Raw genomic sequence first — 21924 nt, 5'->3', positions numbered from 1 at the left:
GCTTGGACAATGGACCAAAGGGATATTCCAGACCATATGACATCATGCTCAGTACATAAAGTGAGAGGAAGAAGGAGGAAGGGGAGGAAATTCGGTGTAATGACATTTGTTTTCATGAGGCGCTGTTACTGTGTGATGGGTGCCTGCTCTCCTGGAGGTGGCTGAACCCCCCTACCTGCCCACAGGAAGCTGTGAATTAATGCTTTGCTCTACTTTACTTTTGTGCATAGATTTTGTTAAACTGTCTATCTCACCCCATTGGTTTTCTAACTTTTACTTTTCTAGTTCTCTCCCCATTCCTATTGGTGGGAGAGTGAGCAAGGGGCTGCTTGGTAACTGACTGGGGCTAAACTACGACAAATTAGTAGCAAAATAGCCCTTTAAATGAATGTTTGTGTTTGATTTTTTTTAACCCAAGAATATTTTTGAAGTAGGTATGCTTCTCAGGTTAATGATAAAAGCAGTGTGTTTGTGTCTGTTTTCACTTTCTTTGTATGTCGGTAAGAACAACAGAATTTAACAGCAGATTTGCTGTTGTGCTTGCTTCAGCTGTGTTGAATTTGTTTCATACTTTCACCAGAATAATTCTTTTAAGAGTATTATATATCTGGTTTTAATGCTGTGGCAAAAAATGAGGACAGCCAGGACAACCAGGGGATCAAGCCCAGCCAGCGCGGATTTATGAAAGGAAGGTGCTGCTTGACTCCCCTGATGTCCTTGTATGACAAAGTGACCTGTTCAGTAGATGAGGGGAAGGCTGTGGATGTTTATCTAGACTTTAGTATAAAGTGCTTGACACCATCTCCCACAGCACCCTCCTAGATCAGCTGGTTGCTTGCAGCATGGATGGGTGGACTGTTTGACGGATAAAAATCTGGCTGGATGTCCAGGCCCAGAGAGATGTGATGGACGGAACTAAATCCAGTTGGCAACCTGTTGCTAGCAGTGTTCTCCAGGACTCAGTTTTGGGGTCAATCCTGTTTAACATCTTTATGGTTGTGAGGATTGAGGGCACCCTCAGCAGATTTGCAGATGACACTAAGATGGGTGGGAGTGTTGATCTCTCAAGGGAAGGAGGGCTCTACAGAGGCATCTGGACAGATCAGTGGGCTAAGGACAGCAGCATGAGGTTCACTAAGGCAAAGAGCCGTGTCCTTGTGTCACAGCAATCCCAGGCAGTGCTACAGGCTGGGCAGGAGTGGCTGTCCAGCAGAAAGGGGCTGGGGGTGCTGGTCAGCAGCGGGCTCAGGGAGAGCCAGTGCTGGGCCTGGGTGGCCAAGGCCAGTGGCATCTTGGCCTGTATCAGCAGTGGTGTGGCCAGCAGGACTGGGGAGGTGACCATCCTTCTGTTCTCAGCACTGGTGAGGCCACACCTTGAGAACCACGTTCAGTTTTGGGCCCCTCACTTTAAAGAGGGCATTGAAATACTGTGGTGTGTCCTGTGAAGGGCAGAAAGGCTCATGAGAGGTCTAGAGAACTTGTCCTTTGAGGAATAGCTGAGGGAGTTGGGTTTGTGAAGTCTTGAGGGGGATCAGGTGGGATCTCATCACTCTCTACAACCACCTCAGGAGAGGTTGTTGTGAAGTGAGGCCAGTCCAGACAGCACAACAGCTCTAGAACATTATAAATTAAAGTAATTGTATTTAATACAATGCATATATATGCTTGAGTGCTCTAATGGCTTCTTTTGGTGTTGCAGGAAACAGCATACTCCATTCAGCAGCAGACAGTGTGACAAGTGCAGTACAGAAGGCAAGCCAGGCCTTGAATGAGCGTGGTGAAAGGCTAGGTCGTGCAGAAGAAAAGACAGAGGAGCTGAAAAACAGTGCTCAGCAGTTTGCAGAAACTGCACATAAGGTAAGATTTCAGCAGGATAAGACTCAGTAGGTTAAAGTCAGACATTTGGCTGTCACAGTTTGTGGAATGAAAGTATGTATCTATACTTAGCTGTATAAAGGCTTGAACTTAGCTCAGGATATGTATCAAATCCTTGTGACACCTTCTTCACCTTCTTTGCCCCTAAAAAATCCCTTCCATTTGTTGGTGACTGCACAGGTTTTCAGAGTTATAAATTCTGTATAATAAAAACTTCTCAGAGTTGCCTGCCAAAGACACATTTTAAAAAAATTGTTTGTTTGAGGAAAGAAATGTGTTGGTTTAAGTTCTTTCCTGCTGAAATGCATTTCAAGTATATCACTACAGATATTAATAAGCATATTTGTAACCATATTCTTGAGTATCAAAGGTTTATGTCAGTTTAGTTTGAGTCATTTATTGGTCATCATTTCACTGCTAGCAAATGAGTGAATTTTAATTGCCCGTACCAGTTCTGTTTTCTAGGAAATATCCCAGAGGGTTCACTCATCTCAGCTTTGTTAGCATGTAGATAGCATGCATTGTTACCTACAGATAGCAATTTTTCATTATATCGAACCTCACCCTAAGCTCTTTGCAAAGTCAGTTTGTCTACACATTTTATACAGGTTTTAACTCGCTTCACCTCCTTCTTCTCCCTCTCATTCCCTGTTAAGTCCATTTTTGAATTATTTGAAATGAAAATAATTGGTAATCACAGAGGTGGAAAGGCAATCAGGTTTTTATTTTTCATCATTATGTAGTGGCAGAGCTCCTGGACATGTGTTTCAAATTACTTGTCTAGAATTTCTGATTGTAGTTAACAATCAAAATCATTGGGTCAAAATTACTGTTCTCCTAAGCATGTCTTTGTTTCTGGTGCCTTGCTCTAGCCTTCCTCACAGATAGCAAAATATTGGAAACAGAGCTGGGAAAGCAGATAAATCCTGCCTCTTTGGCATGGCAAAAAGAGGCTTTTCCTGTGTATCCCAGGAAAAGGAATGGCTATATATCTGTATGCAAAGAAGTTCATGGATTTCAGGCATCTTTTGTACAATCTGTCTTACAAACTCTGCTTATCCAGACTAGCCACATTAGGTTCATACAGCTGTTGTTTTTCTCAGTGGTATCTCTAATTTTTTTCTTTCTTTTTCAGCTTGCCATGAAGCACAAATGCTGAGATACTGCCCAAAGTTGAAATCTTCTCAAGAGAAGCTGAAAAGGCTACAATCAGCAACTTTTACAGGAGATTCAGTCTTCTGTGTGCTTTTTCCTTCCCATTCAGTGGAGATGCATTATTTCAGTTTCTGTGCAGGAAAAAGTGTTGCATTTCTACTTTTCTGACTTAATTTTGTTCCTCTTTTTTAATATTGCTACACAGTCCTGCGGTACTTTCTACCTGTATTTCAGTTGTTACAGGAGTGAAAGCAAACATTGAAAAAGGACCAAATGACAAGCTGATCAGGATTAAAATAGTAATATTCTTCCATGGTTGTACCAAAAAAAAAAAAAAGATTGAACTAATTATGGACATGTGTGGAAATAAAATCCAAAGAAAGGGGTATAATTTTCTTCATTTAATGTAGCATCAGCAGAATGTGAATGAATGTTAGAATTAAACATCTGGCTATAGTGGAGGACAAACTGCTTTGTCCTGGGAAACAGAAAAAATTGTTTCTTGTAACTAATGTAGGACACACTGCATGTGCACCAGCATTCAGAAGTACATATCTGAATTTCATTCATATCAGCATTTTATATGTTCCTATTTTCACTTTCAGACTGATTATTGGAATAGTACGCTGAAACCTAGAGAGAATGTAAGCTTGAGGTTTCAAAATGAGGAAAAAAGTCATTTTTACATCTATACGCACATAGCTGTCCCTCAAGCACAATCTACAATTTAGCAATCTTGATAATAAAATAACATTTCTTCTTACCTGTGATTGTGTGGCTAAAAGCCCATGAAAATGAGAATGCAAAGGCCTGGGGAAATGAGAGTGCACTGTTTTCAAGACATCTGTTTTTCATAAATTCTGCAGTATGAGTTTTTTTGAACACTTCAGAAATTTGTCTGATTTTAATGACTTTTGTGTTAGCAAGTTGTCTGATTTGCAAGTTGTCTGATTTTTAATACAGAGGCTTTCAAAAAAGCATGTCTTGGTACACTAGAATCAACTTCTAGTTTGTGTCTCAGCTTTCAATATGTTATCACTGGAAGGGTGACTCTACTTCATTTGTATTCACTATATGCAATTTATGCACAGTATTTCTATTACAAAAATAAGTAGGTTACCTTCTTCCTTCACAGCTGTTAACATTTTTAAGATGGTCTCATGCTTCAAGAATGAAAAAAAAAACAAAAAATAAAAAGATGTTGCTTTTTTTTTTTTTTTTTTTTTTTTTTCTTAAACCAGTCAGCTAGGAAAGAAATCCTTGCAGGAGATACAGCCTTCATCTTCTGAAAATGCCTGCTCTTCATTTTTGCCCTCATCTTACCAGAGAAAAGCTGGCATTATGTGAATGTACTGTATTCATTGTAGAATATGATGTTTGCATTATTAATGACACAACAGTCTAAAATCCTCAGAGCAGTGCTTGTAAGAGAGATAAAAGCTACTGTAGTAATTGAGAATATTTTACTTACTGCAAGCTGAAATAACTGAAAACCTCATGGAAATGCCCATTTCGTAAAAAGATGCTTGTCTTTAGGAAAGTATTCTCATTTGAACTAAGGACCTTGTCTAGTTAGCTGATTGCATTCAAAATGTACATGTTTTGTTTTGGTTTGTTTTTTTTCCTTTAATTTAAACAGTTTTGTATGAATCTTTTTATTTAATCTCACACTGGGAATTGAGAGAATGGGTCATTTGTGTAGTACCATATGATCATTTAGCTCTATTTAGCGCCAGCTCCAGCAGTTACCAAATCTAGCACCTACTGAAATGCAATTTGGCCACTTCTGTTATAAATCAGAACAGGTTCATTAGCAACACAAGTTCTGAGCACTCTGTTGAGCTATGTGTAATTAATGCTTGCCCTGGAAATATCTGAATGCTGCTGTAATGACTGGGTATTTCTGCAGTTAACCGGGAAAACAGTGTCCATTTTTAAAACAGAAATTAAACTTCTGCTAGATACAAAATATTAGGCTATTTTTTTTTTAAAGATGGATTATAAATCAGTCAAGGAGTATATTTTTGACCACATAGCTATCTTTTCATATTTTCTACTCTTTTAAAACTATATTCTGCTGCTAACCTCACAAGTCTTTCTGTCAAGAGAAAGTAGATTCTGAACTGCTGCCATCTAGCCAGTCCTCTAAGTTTGCTGATAATTAGAAGAAATGTCTAAAACCCAGGTCAGATAAACATGAAAAGAATTGGTTGTCTAAAATTAGATAAAAAGGCATATATTTTCAAGTGTTTACATAAATGTCAGCTGGACAGGACAAGATCACAGTTGCACTGCTAAGTTCCAGACCTCTTGTGAGTTGAGTTCTACTACATTGCTTTAATCCCACCTGAGTTTTTCAGCATTTTGGATTGTTTTGTATCTTCAAAGTTAAGTGTATTGTTTTTTGTCATAACTCAGGACTTTAATCCAACCATCAAAAGCCATTTACTATGAGAACTCTAAGTAACCTAAGTCTTCTGAATGAAGGAAGAGTGGTTTGTCTGTTTACTTTGTTCTTGTTGTTCATTAAACTACAAGGTTTGGTAGTTTTTAGAAAAAAAAAAATAAAAAATCAAGGTGTATAAATGTTTATCCAAAGGTAAATCTTAGAGCATTGCAGTTTCCTTCTGGAACAGCTTGTAGTGTATACAACCTAGTATTATTAGATAGTCATGTACATAACATATACTATGATTCAGGTTAATGTTTCATATGAAAGAATGTATTTGTAAATTGTAACAATATTAATAGTTTCTTTATCTTTTTAAAGTTCTGAACAGACTAAAAATAATGTATTGTTAGACTTGACTGCTTTACTGCAAACTCTGTTTTAAAAGGCTACTTTTGTGTCTAGCAAAAGTTGTGTATTATGTGAAATATTAACAAAAATGTGTGCTCTTAAAACTGATCTTAAAGGTAGGTAGGTTTTGCTATGATTTGCCAGAATTGTAATACTTGCTGATATCTATTGTAACCAATTCCTTGGAAGTTCTCAAAGATGTAGAAATTATTTTGTGCCATTCTGGGGGGAAAAAAAAAAAAAAGTGTGGGACCTGCTCTCTTGACTCACTACTGGAAACACTGATTTTTGTCATTAAATACTTTACTGTGATGAAAATTGTCTTTGGATTGAGTTCTCTATTAAAAATATCAGTTATTTTTGAGTTAGGTTTTTGTATTTCACTCTAGCAAAATTATATTGAATTCTAGTAAAACTGAATAAAAAATATTTTCTGCTATAGTGATAAAAATTTTCTCTAGAGTACTGTAATTAAAAGAGAAGTAGTGGAAACTAGGTTAAACCATTTCCTGTCTAAGCAGATTGCAGAAAATAATTACCATAGGTTGAAGTTAGCACCCTGCCTAAAGGCTGTGTAGGTTAAAAAGAATTCTGATCATTTACTTTCCATTCCTATGAAATGCTTATTCTCAAGTTGTTAATATCTTCTTTTTGGCTATCTAATTTTATTGATAATTTTTTATCAAAACACATGCAATTTTAGTTACCCTGTAAGAATGAAATTATAAAGGTAGAATTCTTCTACACAGAGAGAAGCAATCCCTTAGATTCAAATGAGGTCTGCTGTTGCAAGAACCATATCCAACAGGAACTGACTTTGCTGCCATCTCTCTTCAGGCTTGAATGTGATCCCTTTGATTGTAATCTCAGAAATGTCATGTTGGCAAATACTGTTAACTGTTCAATTACTGTAGTTACTAGGTAAGTTTTGCTAGAATTCATGTTATCTGTGGATGCTGAATGCCATACATCTCCAGTGCCCAACCTGAATGAACCTCTTAGTAAAAGAAATAGATCTCTGGTGGATCAGATGCTAATTTGATCTGGACAGTGTTTTGTTGTAGATTGGACATAACTATTTGTCAGTTCTTTTCTGTTGTAAATGTGTGTTTATTCTAGAAGATAGAAGGAAAAAATGTTTAGTTCATTTCTGAACATACTTCTTGATCAATTTAATCATGTCATCTTTTTATTGATGTTATGACTTTCATAAAGCATCGACCTTATTTGTTGCTGTGTATAAATTAAGGAAAAGATGATAGGGTTTTGTTTGTCACCTTTGAGTCATGGAAGAAGCTCAAGCATGGATGTTTGCTGATTCAGTATGTTAGGTGTGCTAAGTGAAAGATAATATTTGACTGAAAATATTGTTCTTCAGCTGCAGGTCATGGCATCTGTGAAGATACAGATACACACTACTTCAGGTGGTGAGCAGTACTCCCAAAGGATTGCAGTGTCTCACATTAAAAATGGCTTTCTCTTATTTCAAAGTTAGTCCCTCATGGAAGTGGTCAGCTGCCACTGGGGTAATGACATGAATTTATATAAACAGTAACTTGCACAGTAATTCCAAAGCACTGACTTCTGCTTTGTAGCACATCATTACAACCTGTCTTGTGCATCATCTGGAAGTGCTGGATGGTACTTAATGTCTGTTTCATTTATACTTTTCCTATTTGAGCTGTTACTGTTTTTTGTCTGCTGTCACCTCATGCAATCTGAATTGTGGCAACATTTTTTTACTGATGGTGGCTAGCTTTGGCAGGGGTTACAGGCCCAAAAAGTATTTCACTATTTATTTTTCCAGTGACTAAACAAAAGTAGACTAACTGGGTGTGAAGGTCTGTTACATGGAGGCATAGTATTATGTCAGATCTTCAGTGTTCATGCCAAAAATCCAAGGTTGAAAAGTAACCTTGTTAACTAGGCAAGTCAGGTGGCTTTAGAAGTGTAGAAAATAGATATCTAACAAAATACTAATTGACATTTTAAACTGTTTCAGAGGTTTCTGGTAGCTAAAAGGGTGATAATTTACAGAGGACTTGAAGCCTGTATTGTGTTGAAATCCTGTTGCTGCTAAAGAGGGGGAAATGGTTTTCATCTGTGTTAAGTAGTTTTTTCCTGGAGAGAAAGAAAATGGAGTAAAAAATAAATGAGAAAATGTTGATGGTGGTTCATACTATATTGAAGAGGAATTCTTCAATATGTGCAACTAACAATAATCATCATGCTGGTTTGCAGCCAAACCAGTTGGGTTTTTTCCCTATTTCAGATAGAATAGACAGAGGAAAGCTTTCTTAGCTGTGGCATGATCCTGGAACTAGGACTTCTGCAGAGAATGCCTTTACTTGTCAAAAGTATTAAGATTTTAATGTGAGTCCTTTCCAAAATTTTCTCAGGTTTTATGAAAAACACCATTTGGAGACATTTGTTTGTTTCTGTGAGAAAACATAGAATAAGAAAACATAAAAGAGAAGGCTGTTAGATTTAACGGTAGATTACTGCATCCATTTGAGGATTGTAAGAGACTAGTCAAAAGCATCACACTATTACTTTTTAGGAATAAGGAAGTGTAAGCACTGTTCATGCTGCTGATCAACAGTGGCTGAACCTGAGGGAGAGGGTGTGCAGGATAAGGGGGCAGATTGGAGACATCTGCATCACCAGGTAAGCAAGTCAGAGGAGGTGATGGGGTACCTTCTGAGAGAGTCCCAGCAAAGAGGAGAAATGTACCTATTGCTTGGGAAGACACTGCCATCACTCCCAGTGTGTGTCTTCCCCCCACTACCTTCTTGCCCCCCAGCTTTATATTGTGAGCCAAAGCTGTACAGTACAGGATTATCCCTCTGGTCAGCTGGGATCAGGTGTGCTGATTGTGTCCCCCTCCCAGTTCATTGTTTGACCTCAACCCCTTTGAGAGTGGTACAAGAAGCAGAAAAGGCCTTGATGGTGTGCAAGGCCTGCTCAGCAATAACTGAAACTGCTCTTTCCATCACAGATTTAAAATACAGCTCCTTACTTGCTACTATGAAGAAAATTACACCAGCCAAAAAGCTGCAGACTGTTTAGTGTTTCCTCATAAATGGATAAAGAACCATTCACAATTTTAGCAGCATGTTCTAGCAAAATTTCATCAGGACAGTGGTGGGGTGTTTTAAACCTACACAGAGAGAAATGTGAGTGCCCTTGGTCTTTATCATACCTGTTCTTTTCTGGTGCTTCCCTATGTGCAGTTGTGCAGCATTTGAGACAAGCTGACAACAGGTCTGTTAAAAGTCAGAGCAATGAAACTGCTTGACAGGTATTATTCTTCACTGAGGCCATGAACAATTGCAGAGCTGCCAGTGTCTGAGTGAAATAATAGCTGTATATATAGGATCATTTGTAAGACAGATGGCTGAGAAAGGTACCATTTATCTACCAGGCAAGGTTTAATAACTTTTGGCATCCGTTCTTGTCAAAAGCATCATTAATGGTTAGCTGTTTGCTAATCACCTCAACTTAGAAGATGTTAGATTAAAATCCCTTTTTTCTTCTCAAGTCTATTCTAGGTGGCAATCTCTGCAATGGCACTGAAAGAGGAAAGGGAGGTGGGAAGAAAGCTTATGTACTTATTGGCTGGGTAGGCTTCATAGAATCTGTTCTTCTTTCTATCAGGCTACATGTGCAAGGTTATCTATGGTTTCCTTTAATAGCTCAACTGTCCTTCCTAGTTCCTGCTTTTGTGTAGTCTTCAGTGTTTTGTTTTTGTCATATTGCTCACTTGAAAGCATCTCAGTGTAAGGGGTGGCTCCACAGCTGAACTATCAGGATTTTTAAGGCCAACATGAAGTACAATCTTTAGTGTTTGCTCTCTGGGGTTTGAATAGCTCCTCTTGCATTATATATTAACTGCAAATTGTTGCTGTTTGTAGATGAAGATGTAGGCATGTACTGCACACGAAATGAGGGTATTTTACTTCACAAGGGCAAATTTGTAGTGAAGGTGCTTCAGCATGTCTGAAAATATTTAGGATAAGATTTCACAGTCAGAAATGCAGAGTGCTAGATCACCGACTGAAGTGTTTCCTCCTTATTCTTGCTAGAGAGTTTTTCTCCAAAGTCTGTGATGAAGCTGTAGTAAATAATACAAGGTATTATCTTAAACATAGGGGGTTTCACCCTGCAAGAATTCAAAGAAGTATCAAATTTCTTTCATATAGATATAAAATTAGTCCTGGAAGTAAATCTTTTACAGTAAATTAATGGACCAGGGTAGAATTGAAATCTGAGAATATAAACCCCAGTTTCTCCAGTCCTAATAAAAAAATGTCAGGATTATAATGGAAATACTTCTAGTTTCTTGATTTGTTAAAAAAATCATACGAAGTATGCTTCACTGTTTTGCTTTAACCCCTCTTAGCAACCAAGCACTATGCAGCCACTCAATCCTCCTCCAGTGAGACTGGGAGAGAATCTGAAGAGTAAAAGTTAGAAAAGAGTGGGTTGAGATAGAGACAGTTTAATAGATAAGCAAAAACCACGCACACAAGCAAAGCAAGACAAGGAATTAATACACCATCACTCCAAATGTCCCCACCTCCTCCTCCTTCCCCTGGATTTATATGCTGAGTCTGATACCGCGTGGTCTGGAATGTCCCTGTGGTCACCTGGGGTCACCTGTCCCATCTCCTCCCAACCTCCCACCCACCCCCATCTCCTCACCAGCCTGGCAGTACGAGAAGCAGAAAAGGCTTTGGCTCTGTCTAAGCCCTGCTCAGCAATAAAAAAAATAAAGCCAGCTCTAAATTATCAACCCTGTGTTTAGCACAAATCCAAACACACAGCCATGTACTAACCATTGTCAAGGAAATCAACTCTACCTCAGGCAAAACGAACACACTCTCAGACATTTTTCTTCCTGCTGTAGCAATATAGTATCTTTTATGGCATGCAGTATTTGCTGTTTGCAAAGATCGATCTGGTGTTGTAAAACATATCTGGAGAAAGAGAGGCACCAAAGGAAAGCTGAGGAAAAGCAGCAATAAAATCTCATTGCTGCTCTACTTGGATTTTCCACTGCAAGAGACGTCAGCTTTCAGGCTGAATGCCTTTGTATCAATGAAAGAACCCAGTTTAAGGTATTTTGGGGAATGCTGTGTATGCATGCCTCTTGTCACAGCAACTGCGAGGAAAAAATGTCTGTTGCCTTGTGCTCAAGCAGTTCTCTAACATTCTTTGATTTGGTCTAAGGACAAAAGAGTCTCTGTGTCAGAGACACACAGTGCTTAGTCAGTGTCAGCTTCCATTAAACTGCCCTTTTGAAACACATAAACCCTCCCTCCTCAATGGGAAAAGTAATTCAAGGAATAGAAGATACATCCTAATAAAGCATCAGAACCACTCATATTCTACAGTGGTATTTGCAATAGGAATTCATACTGCAAAAAGTATTTTAGATAGCCAAAATTGAGCAGGGTTCTCATCTCAACAGAATGAAATTAAAACATGCTTCACAGTATTTTCTGTCCCTTCATTTGGAATTTAGAAATTGAGCATTGTGGTTCTCAGTTGAAGGGTATATTACAAAAGAACAACATGGTATAAATAGGGTGAGAGCACTCATAAAAACAAGACTTACTGCTCCCCATGGGTGTGGCCATAGGGAAGTTGTGTGGTGAACGCTGGAGGCATGAAAACACCGGTCACGCGAAGGAAACGAGGATGGTCTGGGCCACCTTGAACCTAAATGGGCAACAGAACTCAGCATTTCAGCACATGAAAAGTATGTCACTTGCTGTCATGAAGGAAATGATCAAGGCATTCATGTAGAATGCATGATATTACAGAATTTAAGAGAAGTTCTGAGCAGAAAATTAGGGAGATTTTGTTTTTTAACGCCAGTTCAGCTGTCTATCAGCATAGGTAACTCCATTCTAAGGCATGTTAATAATGGCTTTAACTCAGCACTGTCCAAGTGGAATGCCCAAAAGGGTAAGCAATTTTTCCATTCCTAATCAAATGCTCATGTAATAGAGCTTAGTTTAACCCAGCTGAAAAGCAAACAGATGTCCTTTTGCATTTCCCTTCTAAGTGGTCAGAAAATGCAAGTAGCTGTTACTTGGTCATCCCTTCCATATCAAAGATCTTTGCACTATTGACAATTTAATATTTCACCTGCTCTGCTAAGATTTTTTGACCTATAGTGGGGTTAGATGAAAGCTTCTAGTATCAACTGTCTTTATATCTGGAATTTTTCAGTTCTGAGATTTTTTTTCTTAATCTTATTACTAAAATTACACAAAGTCTGTGTCTCAATTTTGTTATTATACAGCATAGTTTATATCTGAAATACATCATCATGGATATAGTGACTGACAGCTTATGCTGTGAACTGCAATGGATTGTCAAACCAATGTAATACTATCAAGTTCTAATCAAATTCTTTATATTGGTAAATATTAATTCCTCTCTTTCTAGAACTTGTATTAAAATCTGTCACTCTGTTGACATTTCAAGGGTTGTAAATCAACAGAGTAGCATTTTGCCAGACAGTCAGTGATTCCCCAAGTCAGATTGCAAATGCAGCTACTTGTGTCAGGGGAACCTAGAAATCTCTCCAAATGAAATAGCTTCAGGATTTTTCTTGCTAAATCAATGTAAAGCAATGATGGAAATGATTTGGGAATGGTAGTAATAAGGTATTTTATTTATTTAAATCGAAGAGAAGGGTTGGCTGGAATCCCTAAAGAGCACAGGGTGGGGGCTTTCTAGGAGGAGATGATAGGTAAGGGTTGCTTGTATGGTCATAAACTCCCTATGCAATTTCTGAATTTCTATGCCCCAGCTTCAGAGATTTTTATGAGTTGCAGAACAATACATTAAGGCACTTCTGAATAGGATGTACAGAAAGCAGCATGCTGTCCAGGAAAACTTTCAAAGATTTCATATGATATGCCTAAAACAAAGAAGGCATGCAAATGCAGTGTCTTTTTATGCAGTCTCACTCATTTAGGGAGAAATACACAGAATTTTTTTTATTTATTGCAGCTTGTGCTTAATTGGTTGGTTTTGCTGCTGCTCTTCTCTGTATATTAAGCATATTTTGTCAATCTTCTATGTCTTAGTAATTAAGACATAAATATGGTCCATTTAACACTATGCCTGCCTTGGACTATTTTGCTGAAGTACGTGGAATTTTGTGATAGTCTTTTACGTAATGTTGCAAGTCCATTCAATTATATAGAAAATAACTTTCAATTTATTAATTTGGCCTCTTAAATGTTGCAGACTACAAATACAGTACAGATTGCATGGTAAAATATGTTACTGCTGTAGGTGTTCTTAGCCTGATAGTTAAAATTGACCTGTGGTCAGTGATGTCCCTGGACAACTCTGGATTTGAGATTTCAACTTTTGGAGTGGAACTTTAGCTTGGATATAATCCTTGAGTTAGGTAATAAACGGTCCTTCTCTTCTTTTGCTTTTCCTTTTTTTCTCTTTGAAATAACAGAATTTGGCCACACAGGATGGCACTGAGCCACGTATTTTTAAGCCCTTTTGAGATGCCCAAGGAAAAGAGCAAATAGGGCAAGTGGCACAGCACATTTTTCTTCAGTGTTGGCAAAGCAGAGAGATTGAGACTCCACTGCCCAGTATGATAAATTGTGTTATTTAGAACTTCCTTGAAAAGGTTGAAAAGTTAATATTGTTTAGTATCAAAAGTGTGAGTTACAGGAAGTAGAACAGTAGAACCTGAGAAATAGATTGCTTCTGAGATCTCCACAGGATGGTTTGTGAAGCATAGGCAAGGAATGCAAGAAAGAATAAAAAGAAAGAAAAGTAAAAAAAAAATAAATAAAAAAGAGTAGGTCTTTCTGGTCTAGGATTTGAAAAGGGAGGGGTTTCCAAATTGAAATTATTATAAAAGATAAAAAGGGGCTTGCCAGGCTTTCTGGAGCATCTGAGGAAGAGACAAGAAGAAATCTACTTCCTTAGACGCTATGGTTGTTAGAGAATTCCAATGTCAGCTTAAAATTAAAGGAATTAAAAACTAAATGTCTTGGTCAACATAGCTTTGGGTCACAATAGAGTTAGTTAGACATGGCAATGCCTGCACAGGGATCAGCATGTCATGATCATCAGTCTCTACAGGCACACCAGTTGGTGTCAATTTCCAATAAATTACAGCTTTATTGATTTCCAAACAGAACAATGCATCAACACTGGCATGAGGGAACCTCCCTTTGGATGTTGAGTGGTTTTTTTGTTTGTATGGGTTTTTATCTCCATCTCCCTGGTTGTCTAGTCACTTTTTTCAATCATAATTATGTCAGTTTTTTATGTAAATATTTGTCTCTCAAGTACTGTCCCTGGAGTTTGGAATTGACTGCAAACTTGTACAAGTCTCATTCACACCCAGGTAGTACTTCTTCATGGCTTTTTATGGAAAGGAAAATGATACTCCAATACATTATATCTCTAATTTGTCTAATTTGTAATATGGCTACAATGTGACTCATTTTTCACTCATAAAAGTCTTCTGTTTTCCAGCAGAGTTTTTTAACTTGTATCCCAGTTTTTCATTTGTGTCTCAGGAAGATAAATGATGAGGTCACTTGAACCAGGAAACTCCAGAATTTAAAGATTGTCTAAGGAAATTATTTCTGAAACAGTAGGTATTTGTCTATGTGACAATAAGTATTTATCAGTCACCTGTGTTATTAATGCACTCACCTATTGAGTAATTTTTATTTGTTTATTAATTTTTATTTAAAAAACTCTAAAATTCTTAAATGTTTTAGGATAAATTGTCTTAGTCTTTATATATAATATAGGAAGTATCAGTATACAATTAATGCATTACCAATAAAAAAATAAAATAGGAAAAAAATAAAGGATTTTTCCCATCAGAATTTAATTTTGTATTTCAGATGTGTTTCTGAACTACAATGTTTTATTAATTGCTCTTTAAACTGAGATAGGTGGACAGGCTATGTTGGAGATAATTCGCTCTTTTTCCTTAAACATCCTTCACAAATAATGTGCCTTCTCACCTTGCTACAGTACATAACTGCTATTGATTACCTGCTCTCTGTTAAATTCAGCTTCTGTTCAGCACTGAAGGGCACATGCAGGAGTTCTGACAGATTGATCAGGACATGCAGAATGAAGTTTAAGGAGATGATAGCTCTGACCTTCAACCAAGAAGCCAATCCAATCACTGCTGTGTGAAGTGTGTTCTTTAATTACCCAAGTCTTTGCATTGATATTTTCTCTGACTTTAGAAATACATATTTATGGTATTCATGATTGTTCTATAGAAACACACTAAACAAAGGTACACAAAAGAGTGGTAATTATGCCTGGACAAAAAGAAAAACAAAACAAAGACAACTCCAAACAACAACAAAAAACAACCAAACAAAAAACCACAAACAAAAAAACAACAAAAAAACCCCAAAACAAGCCCCATTCCCTCCCAAAAAACTAGCCTTAATTTTGGAACTTTGAATTCTAGATTCTTTTTAATAATTCAGTTCATAGAAATAACATAGAAATATAGTGCTGTTACTGTTTAACCCCAGCAGGCAGCTAAATATCATGCAGCCACTTGCTCACTTCCCTGACACACTTGGTGGGACAAGGAGGAGAATGCAAGGCTGAGCAGCAGGAAACCTCTGTGGCTTGGTCTATTATTAGATGCCAATTACTGGCTGGTGCTGTGTGGTTGGGAAAGATTATTCCAGCAAATTGGAAGTACAGCAACTTGGTAAACGTACAAGAGGAGGCAGGAATATTGCTGCAATAACTGTTGTCTTTATCCAAATAAACCTTCATGTACAATCAGGTTGTCTGGTTAGCCAAAAAGACAAAAGGCTGGTGAAACTGTTCAGCTTTTGCAGCTTTATTGTTGTCACATTGAAGGACCTGGAACACTGTACAGGGAATTTTGCTCAAGATCTGGGAAGCACATCAGTTCTTCAAAATGACATTTTTCTAACACTCATCCAAACAGCCATGTTGTCTGCATCAAATATTTTTTAAGGACCTTGCCGTACAAGTTTGTTTTTTAACAAAGCACAGGAGAGATTTGTGCTTCAAAAAGCTGCTTCATGTATTTGACCAGCAGAAGAATGTATGCCTAGAAAACACCATAGCTAAATCCTTTACCATGACAATAATTATGAAATAAAATCTGAGCATCTGAGGTACTACTTACATTGAACTTTTTTTTTTTTCTGCAGAAAGTAACAAATTTGTTAAAATAGATGCAATTTTCTCTCAAAGTAGTTCTGTTGGCAATTTTTTAACCTGTTTAGCTTGTTATTTTTTCTGATTTGTTACATGAGCAATAATTTAGTTTTTTCTGGGACAGTTCCTCCAAGTGTATGCAAACTTCAAACTATCAGTGCTGAAGTGTGCTGCTATTATCCTTATTACCATCTCCTTTGCTAAATACAAGCAAAATGTATTGAATTCAATTGAAAATGGAATGGTATCATTCAATCCCCAGCACGCTCCTCTTCATCATTTCTCTTTCATGACAAAACAGACTGTAAAATTCCTATGGTTTGGGGATTTTTTTCAATTCTTTAGTTTTCCAGGTAAAAAGAACTCCAAACAACTTACTGTTCACAAAGTCACAAAACCTTTTTGCTCCTTTTGTTATGTAAAAATAAGAAGTTTCAATATTACATGTGCACTCATGCTCTCCTCCACAAAGAGAGGTCTGACATGAGCAAAGAGTAGCCTGGAACTGCAAGGCAACAAAAATGATCTGTAAAATGTAAGCAGTGGGGAAAGTCTGAATTATTCAAGTCATTTATTGTAGCAAAGAAAATCAGAGAATGCATGATGACTTTCAAATTTATGAAAAGACAACATGAAGAACAAAAGCAATAAAGTGTTTCATAATAGATAGCTTTAGAAGCAATGGTATTACAATTGAGGAAAGCAGATTTAAGTGAGAGAATAGAAAATATTTCTTAATGGTGCAAATACAGTTGAATGGGCATTACTACATTACATTTCTGAAAACCAGAAATGGTGGAGCTGATTTATTTTCTCTCGGGGCAGATAACCTCAATATCCTTTTCATCCATATCATTAATGGTTCCATGACTTCTGATCTCTTTTCTATTAACTGTTCACTTAAATAGACTCAATCAAACTGGATTTCACATCATCATTATCCTTGTACTGGTTCCCCAAATGTACTCATTACATCATGAATTAAATTAGATTGTAAGTGACCTTTCCTTGAGGACTGCTATAAAGTGTCAGTTCAGTACATGCAACAGTAGAAAAATCTATTGAAGTTACTCTGAAATACATCTCTCTCTCTAAGGTTCCTTGGAAATTAGGAGGAATGAAAAGTATGAAGATCAAGGATGAGGGAAAAAAAGTAAAATTGATTGGCTTGTCACACTTCTGAACAGTCTTGGACTATGTCATTGAACACTGTAAGCAGGGTCTGAAGTCCACAGCTGCCTTTGATCCAAACTGACTTAAGATCTTTGTGAGTGCAACTGAACAGCTAAGTTGTAACAGTACAAAATGTGGATGTGACCCCATGCCTAGCAGAATTAGTATGTTATTTTTCTCTACTTTCTTTATCTTGTTCACATATAATAGTGAGCAAGAGTGTAAAAACTTCTATAAAGCTTTCTCTGAATGTAAAAAATCTCAGAAACTAATTGCTAGACTGCTTTTTTGTTCGCTACATAGAGAACATTTAGTATTTTGGATTGTTTCTCCAAACATCAAGAGCAAAGAAAGATATAATAGTGAAGCTTATACATTTATATTACATACCTCTACCTTACCCTATATGCAGTTGAATACATTACACAGGTTTAGAACTCATGTTTGAATTAGATGTTTCACATGCAATTTGTGCATGTCAGTGTCTGATGTTGCCTAGTGGGCAAAAGCAGTGAGCTAGTGATTTGGATCTCCCAGCTTTTCTGACATTAATTGTTTCAGAAACCACTGATAATAAGGAACATCTCAGGATGTCCCACTCCCAGACATGTTTGATCCTTTAAATATGGAGTATTATCTCAGCCAGCAGATCAGGTGAAGATCCTGGTAGCACTGACAGGCCTTCAGGAGCTAAGATACATGGCAGGTAGGAAAAACTTCCATTGCTGCTGCTTCTTATGTATGTCTCTGCCCTTTAGACAAAGAAACGGACTTCCTTCTGAACATCTGATACTGCATGATGAGCCTTAGTCAATTTTTAAATAGACAAAAATTTAAATTTTGTTAATTCAAAATTAAAGAAAAGAAATAAAATTCCAAATGATACTAGCCTTACTTCTTCAGTTTTTAACTATGCTTCAGATGGCTTAAATCACAAATGGAATTTTTAATGACTAATAGTGTGTTGATTATTTTCACCAAGTCCTACAGCTATCACTCTACATCGTGTGCATTTATTTCCTACATTGTTTAATATAAAACTTTAGAACTAGGTGATGGTTAAATATATACGTCTAGTTATAGATCTGTTTAAAGCAGATTAACCTTGCAATGGAACATGTGGTTCTGACCTGTTATTCAATGCACTGTATTTTAACTCCTGTGAATGGAAGGAAGGGGAGTTAGTCAATGCCAAAAGATTAACTTCAGTTGCTATTAGCTTTATTTTACAAAAATGGAAGTGTTCAGAAATTAGTGGCTGTGATTGGTTTCTTTTCACTTTCTGAGTGAAACAAGATTAATTGCCTGATAAGATAGTGCATTAAAGAATTATTCTTAAGTTTAAATATTTGGACTCTATGCTCTTATTTTGTGCATTTTTTAGCTATATTTTAACATAAGAATTATTTAATTATATTTTTAAGTTTTAAATAGAAGGTCATGCTTGGTAAAGGTCTACTTTAAATCACATCCATTAAAATGACTCCTACTGTTTTGTAAGTGATTGGAACAGTGGGTGCTTTTGCTGAAATCTATTTTTCCTCTTTCTGTTAGATTCTGTTAGTTTCTGTTCTGATCAAAGAATCAAGAATAAAAAACCTGTCCTTTCTACCAATGGTGTTTGAATTTAACAGGCTAACAGTTTAAAGCTATTTTCAGAAATATGCTTAAGGGGTTACGTTTCTACCTGATAAAGCTCTGTGGCTGATGGTGGGTGATTCACTGAGTTCAGGGATTCTGGATTTTTACTTGTCATTGGTAACCTGCTGTTTTCATAAAGCAGATCCTGCTTTTTGGAGAAGATGGTAATTCAAATCCAAAAGCATAAATCACCTTTGGATTTATAGGACTAAGCCCACACATTTTAATTAACTTTGCTCATCATTAAAACCACTTCCATGTTATCTTCAGTGAGTGATGTGTTTGCACTAATGTACATGAGGGGAGAATTTGGCTTAAGATATTCTGATTAACAACTTTGTCCTCCTAGCTGACTATGCAGAAGCAGAACTCTACACTTTCTTATAAAAAATGGTAACTGATGTAGTATAGACCAAGAAGCAAATCCTGACAGAAATGAAATAATACATCCCTTTAAGGTACAAGTCAAATGTTAGGCATAAAAAATATGACAGGTTTTCTTGCTTGCTCTCTCAATTTCCTTTGGGCTTTTCCCATTCAATTACTTAAATAATTTCATTGTAGTCTTGGATATTAATGGTGAGATATGTAGGTATCACTTAAGCAGGAGATTCAAGCTAGATTCTGACCACATTTTGATTTTTGGGATCCTGTTGTAGTCCACAGTCTCAGGATCACATCCAGAGAAGCCACAGGGTTCTGGGGACCAGCATTAAACACCAACGAGATGGGCTCCCGGTTTATGAAACCATTTATTCAGCATTGGAACTCAGACCCAGAACAGAGAGCCCCGAACAGAGGCCGAGCAGGGGTTTTTGAGGGACAGAACTCTTGACAGTCTCCACTTTTGAGGGTGGAGTTCAGGGTCGGGGACCATTAGAAACACAGCAAGGGAGAACCCCCCAGGGACTGAAACCCAATCACAGCACCTGGGCCGCCCTTCACAAGGGTTTGGGGTGGGACAATGCTCATCTGAAACTAACTCTTTGCCTCCCCGAGGCAAGTCACAACAGGATCCCATTATTCATTTTGTAAAACCAAGACGCTCATCTTCAACAGACTTGGTCATAATGTATAGTCACATTGTCTGATCAAATTCTCATTGCAATTTTAATTGGATGTGATATTCTTTATCACCAGTGTTGAAAGAGATGAAAGATCCTTATACCAGTTAAGAAACAGTAATTTTGTTAATGCCTTTAAGTCTGTATTTTTGAGATGCTTTTGTGAGCATGCAAGTTTTATATAAATATGCAGACAATATGTACATGTGCATATCTGTATGTGTACATAGGCACCAAATTTGAAAGAACAAATTTTGAGAGTTAGAAAGAGCCAGGCTGTTTATATACTATCAACTTGTAACTACCTTTCTTAGGTTTGTGATTCAGTATTTGCAGTCACGTCACCAACTTTTCTCCTCAGATCTCCGGCTTAGTTCCAGGCATGATGGTATCGCAGATGTAACTCTGGAATTTTCATCCATCTTTTTGCCCTTTTAGAAATAGTGGCTGAAGAATGAGAAAAGATGACTGCAGGGCTCAGGTAGGTAATGATTTCCTTGGGGAATGGGTTTCTGTCCCTATTATTTCATCTGATGTGAGTGCGACTCCATCCCTATTTCATCCAATGAATTTCTTTCTAATGCCTCAAGGTGTGCTTTTCCCAGCACACGTGGATACAGCTGTGCTTCAGCCACAGTGGCTATTAAAAAATGTTATGCTGCTCGAAAACTGAGGTCCCATAAATTTTCCAATTCATGAACCTAAAAGTAATAATGCAGGGTGTTTTTTAGTCTACCAATAAAGTGGGAAATAATGTTTCACACCCTAGTAAGGACTCTGAAAATCAGTAGTATTTGAGAAGGCTTTGGACTATGTTCAGGGATAAACACCGCAGCGAAAGTGTAGCCAAACTCATCATTCACTGCTCAGAGTAGTGTTTGGATGATCGATCACATATGTAATAGAGACTGACAGCCTGAACATTACGTTAAAAACAAAACCAAAAATTGCTGCTTTGTTGCTTCCTTACATGCAACTAAATGCCAAATAGTAAATGTGCATTATTAAAAATACCACAGATCTGCAAGGAAATGCTTCTTGCAGGAATATGTCATTTCTGGAAAATTTAGTAGCAAAAAAAAGTCATTTAGTTGATTCTTTTTCTTTGGGGCTGATTTTGGATGAAAATCTCAAGAAGATTTGGCAATGCATGCTCACAGCCCAGAAAGCCAACAGCATCCTGGGCTTCATTCCAACAGCATGGCCAGCAGTGTGGGGAGGGGATTCTGCCCCTCCACTCCTGTGACATCCTACCTGGAGTGCTGCATCCAGCTCTGGAGCCTCCAACACAAGAAAGACATTGACCTGTTGGAATAAGTCCAGAGAAGGGCCACCAAGGTGGTCACAGGGCTGGAGAACCTCTTCCTATGAAGACAGGCTGAGCTAGCTGGGGCTGTACAACCTGGAGAAGAGGAGGTCCTGGAGAGACCTCAGAGCAGCCTTCCAGCACCTACAGGGGGCTACAGGAAAGCTGGAGAGGGACTTTTCACAAGGGCATATAGTGACAGGACAAGGGGAGTTGGGCTTAAGATGAGGAAGGGTAGGTTTAGATTGGGGATTAGGAAGGAATTATTTTTTAAAAGAGTAGTGAAGTGGGCACATATTTCCCAGACGGATTGCTGACTCCCCATCCCTGGAAATGTTCAAGACAAGGCTGGATGGCACTCTGAGTAACCACTTTATTTTCTTCAGACTACTGTTGAACTTCCAGTATACAATGAAGTCATGTGTACAAGCTTTCCTTCAACCGTGCACGTTGTGAAAGACATGTTTCTCAAGGAAGGACAAAAGCATTTCCTCATCACAGGTCTCTAGCAACTGGAATTTCTAGAGGTGTATCAAATATTTTGAAAACAGTAATATTATTTCATTAATTAATGGCAATTATTTTTCCAAAATAGTACACTTCTATTAGATTCAATTGGTGTTGTCAGACCTGCACAACACAGCTGAATTCTGAAAAATACTTGTATACATGTGCAG

General features: G+C 37.5%; 1 protein-coding gene across 1 annotated transcript in view; it reads left to right on the top strand.

The window, feature by feature from the left end:
- STXBP6 (syntaxin binding protein 6) overlaps nt 1-6148 on the top strand; it is a 102552-nt gene extending 96404 nt beyond the window's left edge. The window contains exons 5-6 of the mRNA XM_015631468.3: nt 1700-1857; nt 3011-6148. Coding sequence (XP_015486954.1) covers nt 1700-1857; nt 3011-3034 — 182 coding nt within the window. The 3' untranslated portion in view covers nt 3035-6148. The remainder of the gene's footprint in view (nt 1-1699; nt 1858-3010) is intronic.
- The last annotated feature ends 15776 nt before the right edge of the window (nt 6149-21924 follow it).

Source organism: Parus major, chromosome 5 (assembly GCF_001522545.3).
Source record: "Parus major isolate Abel chromosome 5, Parus_major1.1, whole genome shotgun sequence".
NCBI lineage: Eukaryota > Metazoa > Chordata > Aves > Passeriformes > Paridae > Parus > Parus major.
The sequence above is the reverse complement of the archived record's forward strand: the minus strand, read 5'-3'. Positions and strand labels throughout refer to the sequence as shown.